At 46.1% G+C, this 12,760-nt stretch overlaps 2 protein-coding genes across 4 annotated transcripts in view; one reads left to right on the top strand and one right to left on the bottom strand.

Annotated features, from left to right (window-relative positions):
- Window positions 1-6,807, bottom strand: part of LOC130381519 (keratin, type II cytoskeletal 8-like) — a 12,391-nt gene extending 5,584 nt beyond the window's left edge. For both annotated transcript variants that reach the window (XM_056589167.1, XM_056589168.1), the window contains exons 1-3: window positions 6,584-6,807; window positions 3,463-3,671; window positions 2,232-2,292 (exon numbers count right to left, since the gene is read on the bottom strand). In XM_056589167.1, the coding sequence (XP_056445142.1) occupies window positions 2,232-2,292; window positions 3,463-3,671; window positions 6,584-6,757 (444 nt within the window). In that variant the 5' untranslated portion in view covers window positions 6,758-6,807. The remainder of the gene's footprint in view (window positions 1-2,231; window positions 2,293-3,462; window positions 3,672-6,583) is intronic.
- Window positions 6,808-7,078: 271 nt separating this feature from the next.
- On the top strand, window positions 7,079-12,327 carry zgc:92380 (uncharacterized protein LOC445086 homolog). Of its 2 annotated transcripts, XM_056588704.1 has the most exons (8): window positions 7,079-7,487; window positions 7,782-7,864; window positions 8,136-8,292; window positions 8,671-8,832; window positions 9,220-9,345; window positions 10,243-10,472; window positions 11,420-11,454; window positions 11,865-12,327. In XM_056588704.1, the coding sequence occupies exons 1-8, from the start codon at window positions 7,146-7,148 to the stop codon at window positions 11,963-11,965; spliced, it is 1,236 nt and encodes a 411-aa protein (XP_056444679.1). In that variant the 5' UTR covers window positions 7,079-7,145; the 3' UTR covers window positions 11,966-12,327. The 2 variants fall into 2 exon arrangements, with proteins under 2 accessions (XP_056444679.1, XP_056444680.1); XM_056588705.1 differs by lacking the exon at window positions 11,420-11,454 and having other exon boundaries at window positions 11,865-11,974.
- The last annotated feature ends 433 nt before the right edge of the window (window positions 12,328-12,760 follow it).

A 12,760-nucleotide genomic window follows, 5' to 3' on the forward strand; every position in this document is an offset into this window, starting at 1 on the left:
GCGGCGTCTCCTGTATGCCCTACTGTCTTCGAGCAGTTCTACCCACTGTCGCTCTCTGAGCTATCGCAGGTGGTTACAAAATTGAGACCTTCACAATATCCGCTAGACAGTATTCCTGCAAGATTACCGAAAGACGTGTCTCACACTGTTGGCCCATACATTTTAACGTTAATAAACACCTGCCTTGCCTCAGGCTGTGTTTCAACTGTTTTTAAACATGCTATAGTCCAGCCCATTATCAAAAAAAACAACCTCGACCCCTCTGTTCTCTCCAGCTTTAGGCCTATCTCTAAGCTTCCCTTCCTCTCTCAAGTGTTAGAAAAAGTGGTTTTAGAACAACTGCAGCTACACCTGCATCTTAATGACTTAACAGAAAAGTTTCAGTCTGGTTTTAAATCACGCCACAGCACAGAAACTGCACTTTTAAAAATCTTTAATGATCTTCTATTAACTGTTGACTCGGGGAGTTCTGCTGCGCTCGTGCTTTTAGACTTGACTGCTGCCTTTGACACAGTCGACCACCAGATTCTTTTATCCCGCCTGGAACTCTGTGTTGGTATTACTGGAAATGTCTTAAAATGGTTCAAGTCATATCTGTCAAAGAGAACCTTCTCTGTTCATCTAGGCCAATACTCAGCTGCTGCCCCACTAGTCTGTGGGGTCTCCCAAGGCTCTATTTTATCTCCAATTCTTTTTGCGTTATATTTGCTTCCCCTAGGTTCCATTTTTAAAAAACACAACATTTCTTTCCATTGCTTTGCAGATGACCTACAAATCTACCTGCCATTAAAATCAAACAGGGATTTCACAAATGCATTGTTAAACTGTCTAACACTAAACAATAATAAAACCGAAATAATTGTTTTTGGCAAATCCGAACTACTGGATGGCATCGACAGTGTTCTTGGTCCCCTTGCCTCCTACAGCCGCCCTTTTGTTAGAAACCTCAGAGTTATTTTCGACAATGGTTTTAAATTTAACAAGCAAATAAGCTCAGTCGTGAAGACAAGTTTCTTCCAGCAGACTCCTAGCGAAAGTAAAGCTGTATCTCCCACCAAAGGACTTTGAAAGAGTCATTCACCTGTTCATAATGTCCCGTTTAGACTACTGTAATTCTCTTTACTTTGGTGTGGACCAATGTCTGTTCCGTCGCCTGCAACTGGTCCAAAATGCTGCTTGCACGTCTCCTTACTGGGAAAGGCAATATGACCACATTACCCCTGTCCTGGCCTCTCTTCACTGGCTTCCTGTGGTTTTTAGAATTAAATTCAAAATCCTGTTGTTTACTTTTTAAATCTATACATGGGCTGGCACCTAAATATATGTCAGAGCTGGTCAGAAATTCGGTCAGCTCAGCAGGTGCTGCTGGATGTACCTAGGTGCAGACAAAAAACAAAAGGCGACAGAGCCTTCGCTGTGGCCACTCCTAATCTTTGGAACAGTCTCCCCCTGAGTCTGAGAACTGCCCAGTCTATCGACCAGTTCAAAACGCAACTAAAGACTCACTTTTTTACATTGGCGTTTAATACAGATTAAGATTTTATTTTATCTTATTCATTGTTGTTGCTAACATGCAATTTTAAGCCTTCTTGTTTTTTGTTTTGTTTTATATATTATCAACTACTGTTGTTTTAAAATGTGCTATATAAATAAACTTGACTTGACTTGACTTGACATGTGTTAAATATTCACTCTTCCTAATATGTAAATGTGACATCAGATACACTTGTGAGAAGGTGTGAGACTCTATCAACTTCACCATCCCTAGTACTAGTTGTGTCTTACTCAACCGGTCGAACCAAGCATTGGTAACACTGCCTGCGTTAGGGGGTTCGATTCCTTACCCCCTCCACCCACCCACACCTCTCTTACACACTTATTATATGTTGTACGTCCTGGCACTTAGAAATAGTATTTTGCATTGTGTAGCGTCTTATCCAAGCTATCTTTGTTGTATACTAGGAATGGGTTAACTTAGTGATTGTAAGTGGTTCTATGAACATCCTTACTGTACCGACAGGGATATAATATTGTTTCACCTTCTTCTGACAAATGTACTTATTGTAAGTCGCTGTGTAAGTGTAAATGATTCTCACTAGGGTCCCCTATGCTATGCATTTGTGCACTCATGTACTGTAGAGACACTGGAGGAAATCCTCTTCCACAAGGTTTACCTATATTAAAGAGGGTCTTATGAACAGGGGGGGGGGGGGGGGGGGGGTCCTTCTCACCTTCTTGGTGATCATAAATTCGTTCTCCAGATCTGTCTTCTTCAGGAACTCCACCTCGTACCTGAAACCCATTTGAAAAGAAGGTACACATCTGACTGGGGTTTGTTTGTTCTTTAAAACACAAAACCGTGACCTTTGTAACCTTAAGAGTTGAGCCTGGTTTCCCCGTGGTTCCTGTGAGTTAGTTTGTATAGATTCAGGTCCAGACCCAGGGTCCGTCTGTCAGAGGGAGAACCCCAACTTACGATGGATCGACGGTATCCTTCCCCCCGCCCCCAATCTCTGTTCCCTTTGCACAGTGTCTGGTCTGAGGGGGGAGGGGGGCTCTGTAACTAATGTGTGCTGGTGGAGGAGGTGAGGGGACAGATTGGTGGAGCTGGAGACAGAGCAGAGGAAACACAGGGAACCAGATGTACGGGTTCCAGCGCAGGCGAGAGGGACATGCGTGTCAGGTCTGGTGGATGGAGAGGTGGTTGTGGTAGTGTGGGTCGTCTGTGTGCATCAGCACAGCACACCGCTCTGAGCCACAATGCTCTGGACTATGGAATCCACATATTGAATTAAACGACAAAATCAAAGTATACAAATCAAAACACAGAATCAAGCTACTGAATAAAAACAATGGATTAACTATTGAATGGAACCGCCAAACTGTTGCACCAAACTTTCACATCGGATTCAACTATCCAATCAAACTTTCATATCAAGCCATCAAATCGAATCATCAAATCGAAAGGATGGAGTGCGCATTCAAATGATCGTATGGAATGTCAAATTGGGCTATTGAATCCAAATATTGAATGCAAATATAGAACTATTGAATAATGTGGGCGTTTGGTTTTTCAGCAACACCGGTGAGATAATTTCATTTGATCTTTTAATAGATGTTTCAAAAGACAAATTGGAAGTTCGATATGAACATTTCTATGTGAAAGTTTGAATGAAACGTTTAAATAAAAAGTGTGATTTGATCATTTGAATCAAAAGTTCCATTCAATATTTAAAATTGAAAGTTTGATTTGATAGTTTCATGAAAAAGTTTGAATCAAAAGTTTGGATCAAAAGCTTGAATCTAATGTTTGATTGAATAGTTTCATTTTAAAGTTTGATTCGATAGTTTGAATCAAATATTTGATTCGATAGTTTGATTTGAAGGTTTGATTTGAAAGTTTGATTCAATAGTTTGAATAGAAAGTTTGATTTGAATTTGATGGGATGCCCGGCTACCCACTTCTGCTTGCTGTCCTCCACCTCCTCCTGGCACTTGTCCAGCTCCGCCCCCAGCTTGAGGCGGTCGCGGGTCAGGCTCTCAACCTGCCTCAGGAGGTCCGCCTCCATCTCCTGCAATACCTGGTCGATCTTCCCCTTGTAGACCTCCGGTTCCTGCAGGATCCTCAGCTGCGTCTCCAGCCTCTTGTTCTCATTCTCAAGGTGCTTCATCTGGGAAGGGGGAGAGAGTAAGCGAGGGGAGGGAAGGAGGGAGAGAGACACAAAGTTAGAGAGAGGAGGGAGAGGGAGATGGTGGGAGAAGGAAGAGACACAGAGTTAGAGAGAGGACGGGTGAGAGAGACACAGAGTTCGACTGAGGAGGGAGGAGGAGACACAGAGTTAGAGAGAAGAGGAAGGGGGAGACACAGAGTTAGAGAGAGGAGGGAGGGAGGGAGGGAGCGAGACACAGCGTTAGAGAGAGGAGGGAGGGAGAGGGAGACACATACTAAGAGAGAGGAGGGAGGGAGGGTGAGGGACACAGAGTTAGAGAGAGGAGGGAGGGAGGGGGGGGAGACACAGAGTTATATAGAGGAGGGAAAGGGAGACAGTGTCGTGGCAGAGTTAGAGAGAGGAGAGAGGGAGACACAGGTTAGAGAGAGGAGGGAGGGAGAGGGAGACACAGAGTTAGAGAGAGGAGGGAGGGAGAGGGAGACACAGAGTTAGAGAGAGGAGGGAGGGAGAGGGAGACACAGAGTTAGAAAGAGGAGAGAGTGAGAGGGAGACACAGAGTTACAAAGAGGAGGGAGGGAGAGAAAGACGATTAGAGAGGAGGGGGGATAGAAGGAGGGAAGGAGAGAGAGGGAAAGAGCAACAAAATTTGAAACGGTAAGAGAAAGGAGTTGGAGAGAGACGTAGAAAGAGGAGGGGGAGAGACATAGAGAGAGAGAGGAGGGATGGAAGGCGAGAGAAAAGGGGAGAGAGACACAGAGATAGTTAGAGAGAGTGGAGGGAGAGAGGGATAGGGAGAAACACATAGAGAGAGCGGGAGAGGGGGAAGGAGGGAGAGGGGGGGGACAGAGCAAGTGACACAGAGAGAAAGAGAGAGAGAGAGAGAGAGAGAGAGAGAGAGAGAGAGAGAGAGAGAGAGAGAGAGAGAGAGAGAGAGAGAGAGAGAGAGAGAGAGAGAGAGAGAGAGAGCATGTGTTTGTATACATACTCCATTCATATCAATTTCATATCATTTTAATACAAACATATAAATAGCATGGCTATTGATGTGTCCTCATGTATTAGTACATTTAAATGTTGTCTGAGGCCACCCAAACCCTACAGAACCCGTAAAGGGACAGGGGGTAAAAAAAAAAAAGGTGTGTGTGTGTGTGCAGGCCAGCCGCTCCCTATACGCAGAGTACGCAGAGTGGGGGGGCACCAAATATCAAGGTTTGTAAAAAAACAAAAAAACGTTATCGAATTTAAAAATATACATAAATTAGTTATGAAGAGGCCCACCGTTGTTTTTAATAATTGTACAATTATTAACCTGTTTTTAATAATTGTACAATTGTACAAAATAATTATACACTCGATTTCGGCAAATTTGATGTTTTTACCTAATATATAAAAAGAAGGGCCCCCCCGCTCGCGTGGGGAACCGAAACGGCCAGCAGCGGCCCTGTGTGTGTGTGTGTGTGTGTGTGTGTGTGTGTGTGTGTGTGTGTGTGTGTGTGTGTGTGTGTGTGTGTGTGTGTGTGTGTGTGTGTGTGTGTGTGTGTGTGTGTGTGTGTGTGTGTGTGAGACGTCAGCGAGTGAGTGGACCCACTGAGGAGAGCGAGCGGTAACGTGCGTATCAGTTTAGTGAAGTAATAAACTAGTCCGTTTGTGTGTAAGTATAAAAAGCAAGGGCGTTATTTTGCATAGGGACGGAGGTAGTCTACATGTCCCGAACAACTTTGGGAAAGAAAGGATTGTCCCAATATTCAGATTTATTATTTAATGTAACCGAAATATATTTTACATAATGCAATTAACTCGAAGACGCCGATTTGGGGAGGGCGGGGGGGGGGGGGGGTGAAGTGTACCTAACGCGATGGGCACGAGCACCGATTAAATAGTCACGTGAACCTCTGGAGCACACAAGCACTTCTGACCTGCATCCACGTTATTCGCTTCAGAAGTACTTAACTTCTCCTCACCTGATCTTTTTTGCAGTAGGCTACTTTAAATGTGAATAAGTGCAAATGTAAATCTAGATTTTATTTTAATAAAGTATTTATTGTTCAGCATGATACAGTCTACGTAGAGATTTTGGGTTACGTGTGTGAAGTGTCCCCAAACTGAGACCAAACTTACGCCCTTGGAATAAAGTACCCAGCCTGTCAAGAATCGCTGGCCGTTTCATTCCGACCATATTCCGACCTATAAGCAGACCCACTGCCGGTCAAAGTGAGGCTGTTGCCCCCGAGAGAGCATCAGGCCCTGGAGGGAACGTCTCTCCTGTGCTCCTCGGTCTGGGAGCCGACAGCAGGTGTAGCTAACCATCTCGTGGAGGCGGAGCGCAAGAGAGTAGGCCTACATGCTCCAATAGTGCGAGATACAAATAAAGCACATTAATTTGAATGATAGCGTGTGTGTGATTTATCGCAGGCATGGGCACACACGAGCTAAAATCATTCAAATTAATGTGCTTTATTTATTGGAGCACGTGGATCTGATTATAGGTCGGAATAAGGTCGGAATGAAGCGGCCACCGATTCTTGACAGGTAGAGTTCTTTATTCTTACACACAACCGGACACGTTCATTACTTTACTAAACTGACACTCGCCCTCCTCGCTAGTCCACTCACTTGCTGACGTCCCCCCCCCCCCACACACACACACACTGCCAGTGATATGCGTACGATACTTTCTCGTGCGCACCAGATTAGTACGCATATTACAAGTCTATCAGTAGGCTATCCCCTCGATATAAAGACTTGTTTGCAGCCTTCGCCTTTCCCATTTTAACATAAACAACCACAACAACGACAGCAACAACCACAAACACAACAATCTGTTGTGGTTGTTGTTGTAGTTGGGCGACCAACAACAACAACAACAACAACAACAACAACAACAACCACACCAACATCAGCTGGCCTCAGACCTTGTCGATGAAGGCCACGAACTTGTCGTTGAGTCCGACCATCTGCTCCTTCTCCTTGGTCTTGGCCGACTGGTCCCTGGGGTCCAGGTTGGAGCCCGTCGCTTGGCTCTTAAGGGCCCCAGAACGACTGGCCGGGGAGTAGGACTGGCTGCTGTACGACCCGGGTCTGGACATGACGACGGTAGGAGAGAGGCAGCAGGGACACACCAACTCCGACAGGGCCACCTGCTTTTAAGCCGTCCCGGGACCAGTCCCCCTACCTCGCCTCAGAGGACCGGTGGCCAATCAAGAGCGGCCCGGTGCGGCACTTCAAAAGAAAACGGAAATATTTGACAGGAAATTCGTGAATTTCCACAGAAATCCTGTTTGTCCAGGGGGTGTGCCGCGCGTGGGCAGCCAATGGCGCCATTGGGGGGGGGGGCAGGTGAAATAATTACATAGACCTTGAGGTATAAATAGGTCCCGTCATATCTCACACCTGCAAGTCACCACCGACCCAGACGCTCACCCAGCCTCCTCCGTCCAGTTTGCTCCTCCTTCTTCTCCTTCCTCAGCTGCCGTGATGCCCAGAGACTCCGCGGGGAGTATGTTCGGCGGGGCGGGGGGCCGAGGCACCAGGGTGTCCATATCGAGCCTGGAGGGGCTGCGCAACGCCATGCGTAAAGATCCCCAAAGGGACGCGGCTGCTGCTGCTGCGGCGCCTGCTGAAGTGGCAGCGGACGACAAGAAGACGATGCAGGGGCTGAACGAGCGACTGGCCGAATATCTGGCCCGGGAGGGCCAGCTGGTGGAGGCCAACAAGAAGATCCAAGCTGAAATCAATGAGATTCTTGCGAAGAGAGCCGCGCAGGACGGCCGCGACTGGAATGAGATCAAGAAACCGCTGGACGACCTGAGGAACAAGGTGAGGCTCATTGGCCCGGATGAGTTCCTTAACATAGAAACATTAAATATTTAGTATTACTAAATCTAAAAACAGTTGAACTTCACAATGCAGTTTGGACGAGAGCTCCTGCAGTCCGTGTCCTTTGTGCGCCAGGCTACTTTTAAGCACAGATTACGCACAGATGTTGCGTAGATGGGGACGGCATTACGTTATTAAAATCTAAAATAATAATGTGTCGCAGGTAAATGAATGAAATAAATGCGATGATGTAGTGCTATTTTAACAGGCATGGCTTGCGTCCCGTTCCCAAAGGTCAAGAATATGACGATGGACATCGCCAATGTTATGCTGAAGATCGACAACTCCAAGCTGGCCAACGACGACTTCCAGAACAAGTCGGTTTCATAACGATCATCTAAATTAGCCTAAAGGAGCACAACAACGCGTATCGCGCATTGCTATAGCTTCTGAATTGTGTATTTTTGTCAGTTAGTTAATAAGTTAGTGAGCCTAATTAGTTAGTAGGCTACGAATGTTTTTATAAATTGTATAATTACATATATAATAGGCTACGACATCGATCATTTCGAATGAACTCCGCTAGCTCTCTACCGCTACATTTATTTACGAAGTTTAATAACGAACTTTTCCCGGTGGCGCGAGCTGGTTGGACACTGAGAACGAGTTGTGCCGCACAGTGGAGCGCGATCTGATTGGTCTAAAGAACATCTTGGATGACACCAAGCTGCAACGCCTGCAGCTCGAGGGCGAGGTGGAGTCCGTGAAAGAGGAGCTGGCCATCCTGAAGAAAGACCACAACGACGTGAGGACACACGCACACACACACACACACACACACACACACACACACACACACACACACACACACACACACACACACACACACACACACACACACACACACACGACACAGACAAACTGACAGAGAGAGAGAGAGAGAGAGAGAGAGAGAGAGAGAGAGAGAGAGAGAGAGAGAGAGAGAGAGAGAGAGAGAGGGACAGAGAGACAGACGCATGCACAAACTGAGTAAGGTAAATTTCAGATGGTAATTAATTGAATGATTGATGAATAGTCAAAACCTCGACCGCCCATTGGACGAAATGAAAAACAATGTACGGGAACCAGGAAGGAGTATAAAGCCAGAACTCCATGTTGCATGTTGTTGTTTTGCTCCTCCCAGGAGGTGGAGGAGCTGCGGCAGAAGATCAGGGACTCTAGCATCAACGTGGAGGTGGACTCTCAGGAGTCCAACCTGGCCGAGACCCTCAACAAGATCCGGGCTGCGTATGACAAGCTGGCCAAGAAGAACCAGAAGGAGGCTGATAACTGGTACCAGAGCAAGGTACGCACGCGTCATGCGCCGGACGTTTGTAAGCTTGTTCATACGTTTTGTCGTCAGTTGTTTGTGTGTTTCTTTGTACATTTGTCGGTGTTGTAGGTGTTTTCTTTTTTTTGTTCATTCATTCTTTTATTTGTTCACTTCTATCAGTCTTCCATTCATCTGTTCATTCGCTCATCCATTTAATCACCTGATTATCCAATTCCCTTATGCCATTTCCATTTTAGCCAATTAACAAATGTAGATTTGTTTTGTCATTGCATAATCCATCAACCTCTCACTCGTCTTCTTCTTCTTCGTTACTTAACCTCATCATCTCTCTCTCACCCCCCCCCCTCCCTCTACCCCCCCCCCTCCCCCCGCTCCCTCTCCTTCCCCCTCCCCCTTTAGTTTGAGAACATCAAGGTGGAGGAGGCCCAGAACACGGAGGCGCTGCAGTCGGGGAGGTCGGAGCTCAACGACCTCACCAGACAGAGGCAGATGCTAGAGCTAGACATCCAGTCTATGATCCGCATGGTACACACACACGCTCGCGCGCACACGCACGCTCGCGCACACACACACACACACACACACACACACACACACACACACACACACACACACACACACACACACACACACACCACACACACACACACACACACACACACACACACAAACACAGCCATCCATGCAGACATGCACATTAAAAAACACCCCGTCACATACCGTTCATGCAAAGTGACAGACACACACACACCCCATGCATTCCTTTGCCTTTAAAGTCCTCTACCATTAGACACAAACTCTGTAATAATATTCTATGCCCTGTCTGCACGATGAACACCTGGAACCTTTATTATTACACACCCAGCAAATAGGGGTCCAGAAGTGTGTGTGTGTTTGTATGGATGTGGGAGAGGGATGGAAGGTTGGGGGGAAAAGTTGAAGCAGTTTGTTTTTCACTTTAAAAAATCGCTCAATTAATGATGTCTTTATATTAACTATAATATAATCTCTCTCTCCTGGGCCCCCTCTCAACACACACACACACCCCACACACACACACACACACACCACACACACACACACCAAACACACACACACACCACACACACACACACACACACACACAAACAGTAACACACACACACACACAGAATAACACGCACACACAGTAACCCCCCCCCACACACACACACACAGTAACACTAAGTCACACAATTAATGATTTATTTACCCATGCTGTAGAGCAATTTGTTCAACCTCGTGCTTTTCATACTTCAATTCAATGACCTGACCCATTCAATCAGAGTTACTACTAAACAATTACTCTGTGTCCAATCAGAAGCCACCCCCCTGACACACATGCTCTCTCTCTCTCTCTCTCTCTCTCTCTCTCTCTCTCTCTCTCTCTCTCTCTCTCTCCAGATCCGCTCCCTTGAGGAGAACCTGAAGGAAACAGAGGAGCGCTACGGTGGCGAGCTGTCGCGCCTGCGGCGCGTCCTGCAGGGCCTGGAGGCAGAGCAGGGCCAGCTGCGGGCCCAGGTGGGGCGCCAGGTGGAAGCCCACCAGGACCTGCTCAACGTCAAGATGAAGCTGGAGGCCGAGATTGACGAGTACCGCAAGCTCATGGCGGGCATCTTCGCCGACGAGGACAGGTCCGTCCCGTGGCCGTTGTTGTTGTTGAAGGAGAAGCGTCCCTAAACAGTGTTTCAGGAGGTTATACCGAGAAAGAAGCGACGATCCATCTTAAGACCTAAGGCAGTGGTTCTCAAATGGGGGTACGCATACTCCTAGGGGTGCTTTAGGGTACTACAGGGGCTACTCAGAAAGCTCCTAAAAATATATGTATATATTTTAGAGCTGTCAGTTTAACGCCTTATTAACGGCGTTAACGCAAACCAAATTTAACGGCGTTAAAAAATTTATCGCGCGATTAACGCAATTATTTAATTTTTTTTTTTTTTCTTTGGCTCAAAACAAAGAAGCGGTAGCCTGACTGCTATGTTCAAATCACATTTGTTCAAAGCAGTCGTTTAATTGCACTATAGGCTCTTTCTTTGTATCGTCCTGTTTTGATCAGTATATGCCAATGTTGTTATCAATAAAAAATCATTTGCACGGCAAGCGATGCAATTCACCATGTTGATAAGAGATTTAAATGAGAAGAATTAGGGACAAAGAAATCAAGGGATATTTAGCATAGAAAAATAATTTGCGATTAATCGTGAGTTAACTATGACATTAATGCGATTAATCACGATTAAATATTTTAATCGCTTGACAGCTCTAAATATATAAAAGAAAAACTTAAAAAAACAGTCTTTTTTTAGATAGTTCCATGTTTCTCACTCAATTTTGAGCATTTGCACCCCTTAATGTTCATGTTTACACTGCCAAATAGAAAACACATACATTATTTATGTTAATTTAACTCCCAAAAATGTTTTATGCCGGTGAAGGGGGTACTTGGCTGAAATTCTTAGAGGGGGTACACTAGTAGAAACAGATGGAGAAGCACTCCAACCAGGGGAACCCACAGCGGTGGGGTTCTACTGGAGGCCATGCCATATCAGTCTGCTTCTGTGCTCTTCTTCGTCCACAGCTTCGAGTTTTCCTTACATCAAGCGCTGAACACCAGTAAGTTCCGGTCACAGCTCAGAGAGGGTCCAAACGTTGCCTCTCTCTCTCTTTTCTAGTTCTGTTGAATAATTTCAGACCACCCAAGTGATTTCCCCTGCAGAGATCAGCTGCTGCTTTCTCACTTCCCCCCATAAATCTGCATGCCACCGCACACTTGACCTGATGCAAATAACCAAGGAATCTCTCTCTCTCTTTCTCTCTGTGTCTTTCTCATCCTTCCCTCTCCCACTCCCTTTCCCACCGTTCTCACCCTCTCACCCTGTCTCTTTTTCACCCCCTCTCTCTCTCTCTCCCTCCGCTTTTGTCTCACCCCTTCTATCCCCCCCCCCTCTCTCTTTTTTCTTGGTGGATCTTCATCCCTTCCTCTGGGATGGTTCTGATACTAAAACTCTTCTGTCCCTCTAAAGAACCGACGCAGTCTGACCTGGAGGTCGGAGGAGGAGGAGGAGGTGGAGGAGGAGAGGGAGAAGAGGGTGCGGACAACTGGCAGGAGGAAGAAGGAAAATAAAATGGCGGACTCGTTTGGTCTGAGAGCGGACGGCGAGGTCTCAGCGGTGCCGGGAAATGTAGCCGATAAAGAAAATAAGAAAAAAAAAGCTAAGAAGAGTTCGAGTTCATCTTCGTCGTCCTCTTCTTCTTCTATCTCCTCCTCTTCCTCCTCATCCTCCGAGTCGGAGAAGGAGGAAGAGAAAACCGGCCAATCGGATGAAGCAAAGCCCGATCAAACATCTTGAGCTTCTCTATGAATGGCTGTCTAAAGCCGTAGCTCTGAACCTGTTACAGAGATGTGTGTGTGTTTGTGTGTGTGGGATATCTTTATTGTGAAATAAATATATTTGGGGTCCAAAGACTGTTGTTGTTGTTGATTCATGATCCCGATCAGAAATTAAACAAAATAATAAGTATAAGATATAATAAGTGATGTTTTATAGCTATATTCCTTATGAAATTAAAAACTGTTAAGATTGGTCTGCTTCTTTAACGTACCAGGGTACAGTAGACTAAACTAGTTAACTAGTGAAGATAACATGATGGATCTGCTCCTTTAAAGTACCAGGGTAATACACTAAACTAGTTCACTAGTGAAGATAAAATGATGGGTCTGCTCCTTTAACGTAGCAGGGTAGTCTAACCTAGTAAACTAGGGAAGATAACATCATGCTCTTTAAGAAGGTACCAGAAGGTGGCCGGTTCAAGTCCCGACCGGTACACAAAAAATGTGGGCTGGGGGAGTAGTTGTGGTGTCCTCCAGCAAAGGCACCTGAAAACCCCACCTGCTCCCTGGTGCACTGCGGCTGCCCAC

This window comes from Gadus chalcogrammus, chromosome 4 (assembly GCF_026213295.1).
Source record: "Gadus chalcogrammus isolate NIFS_2021 chromosome 4, NIFS_Gcha_1.0, whole genome shotgun sequence".
NCBI lineage: Eukaryota > Metazoa > Chordata > Actinopteri > Gadiformes > Gadidae > Gadus > Gadus chalcogrammus.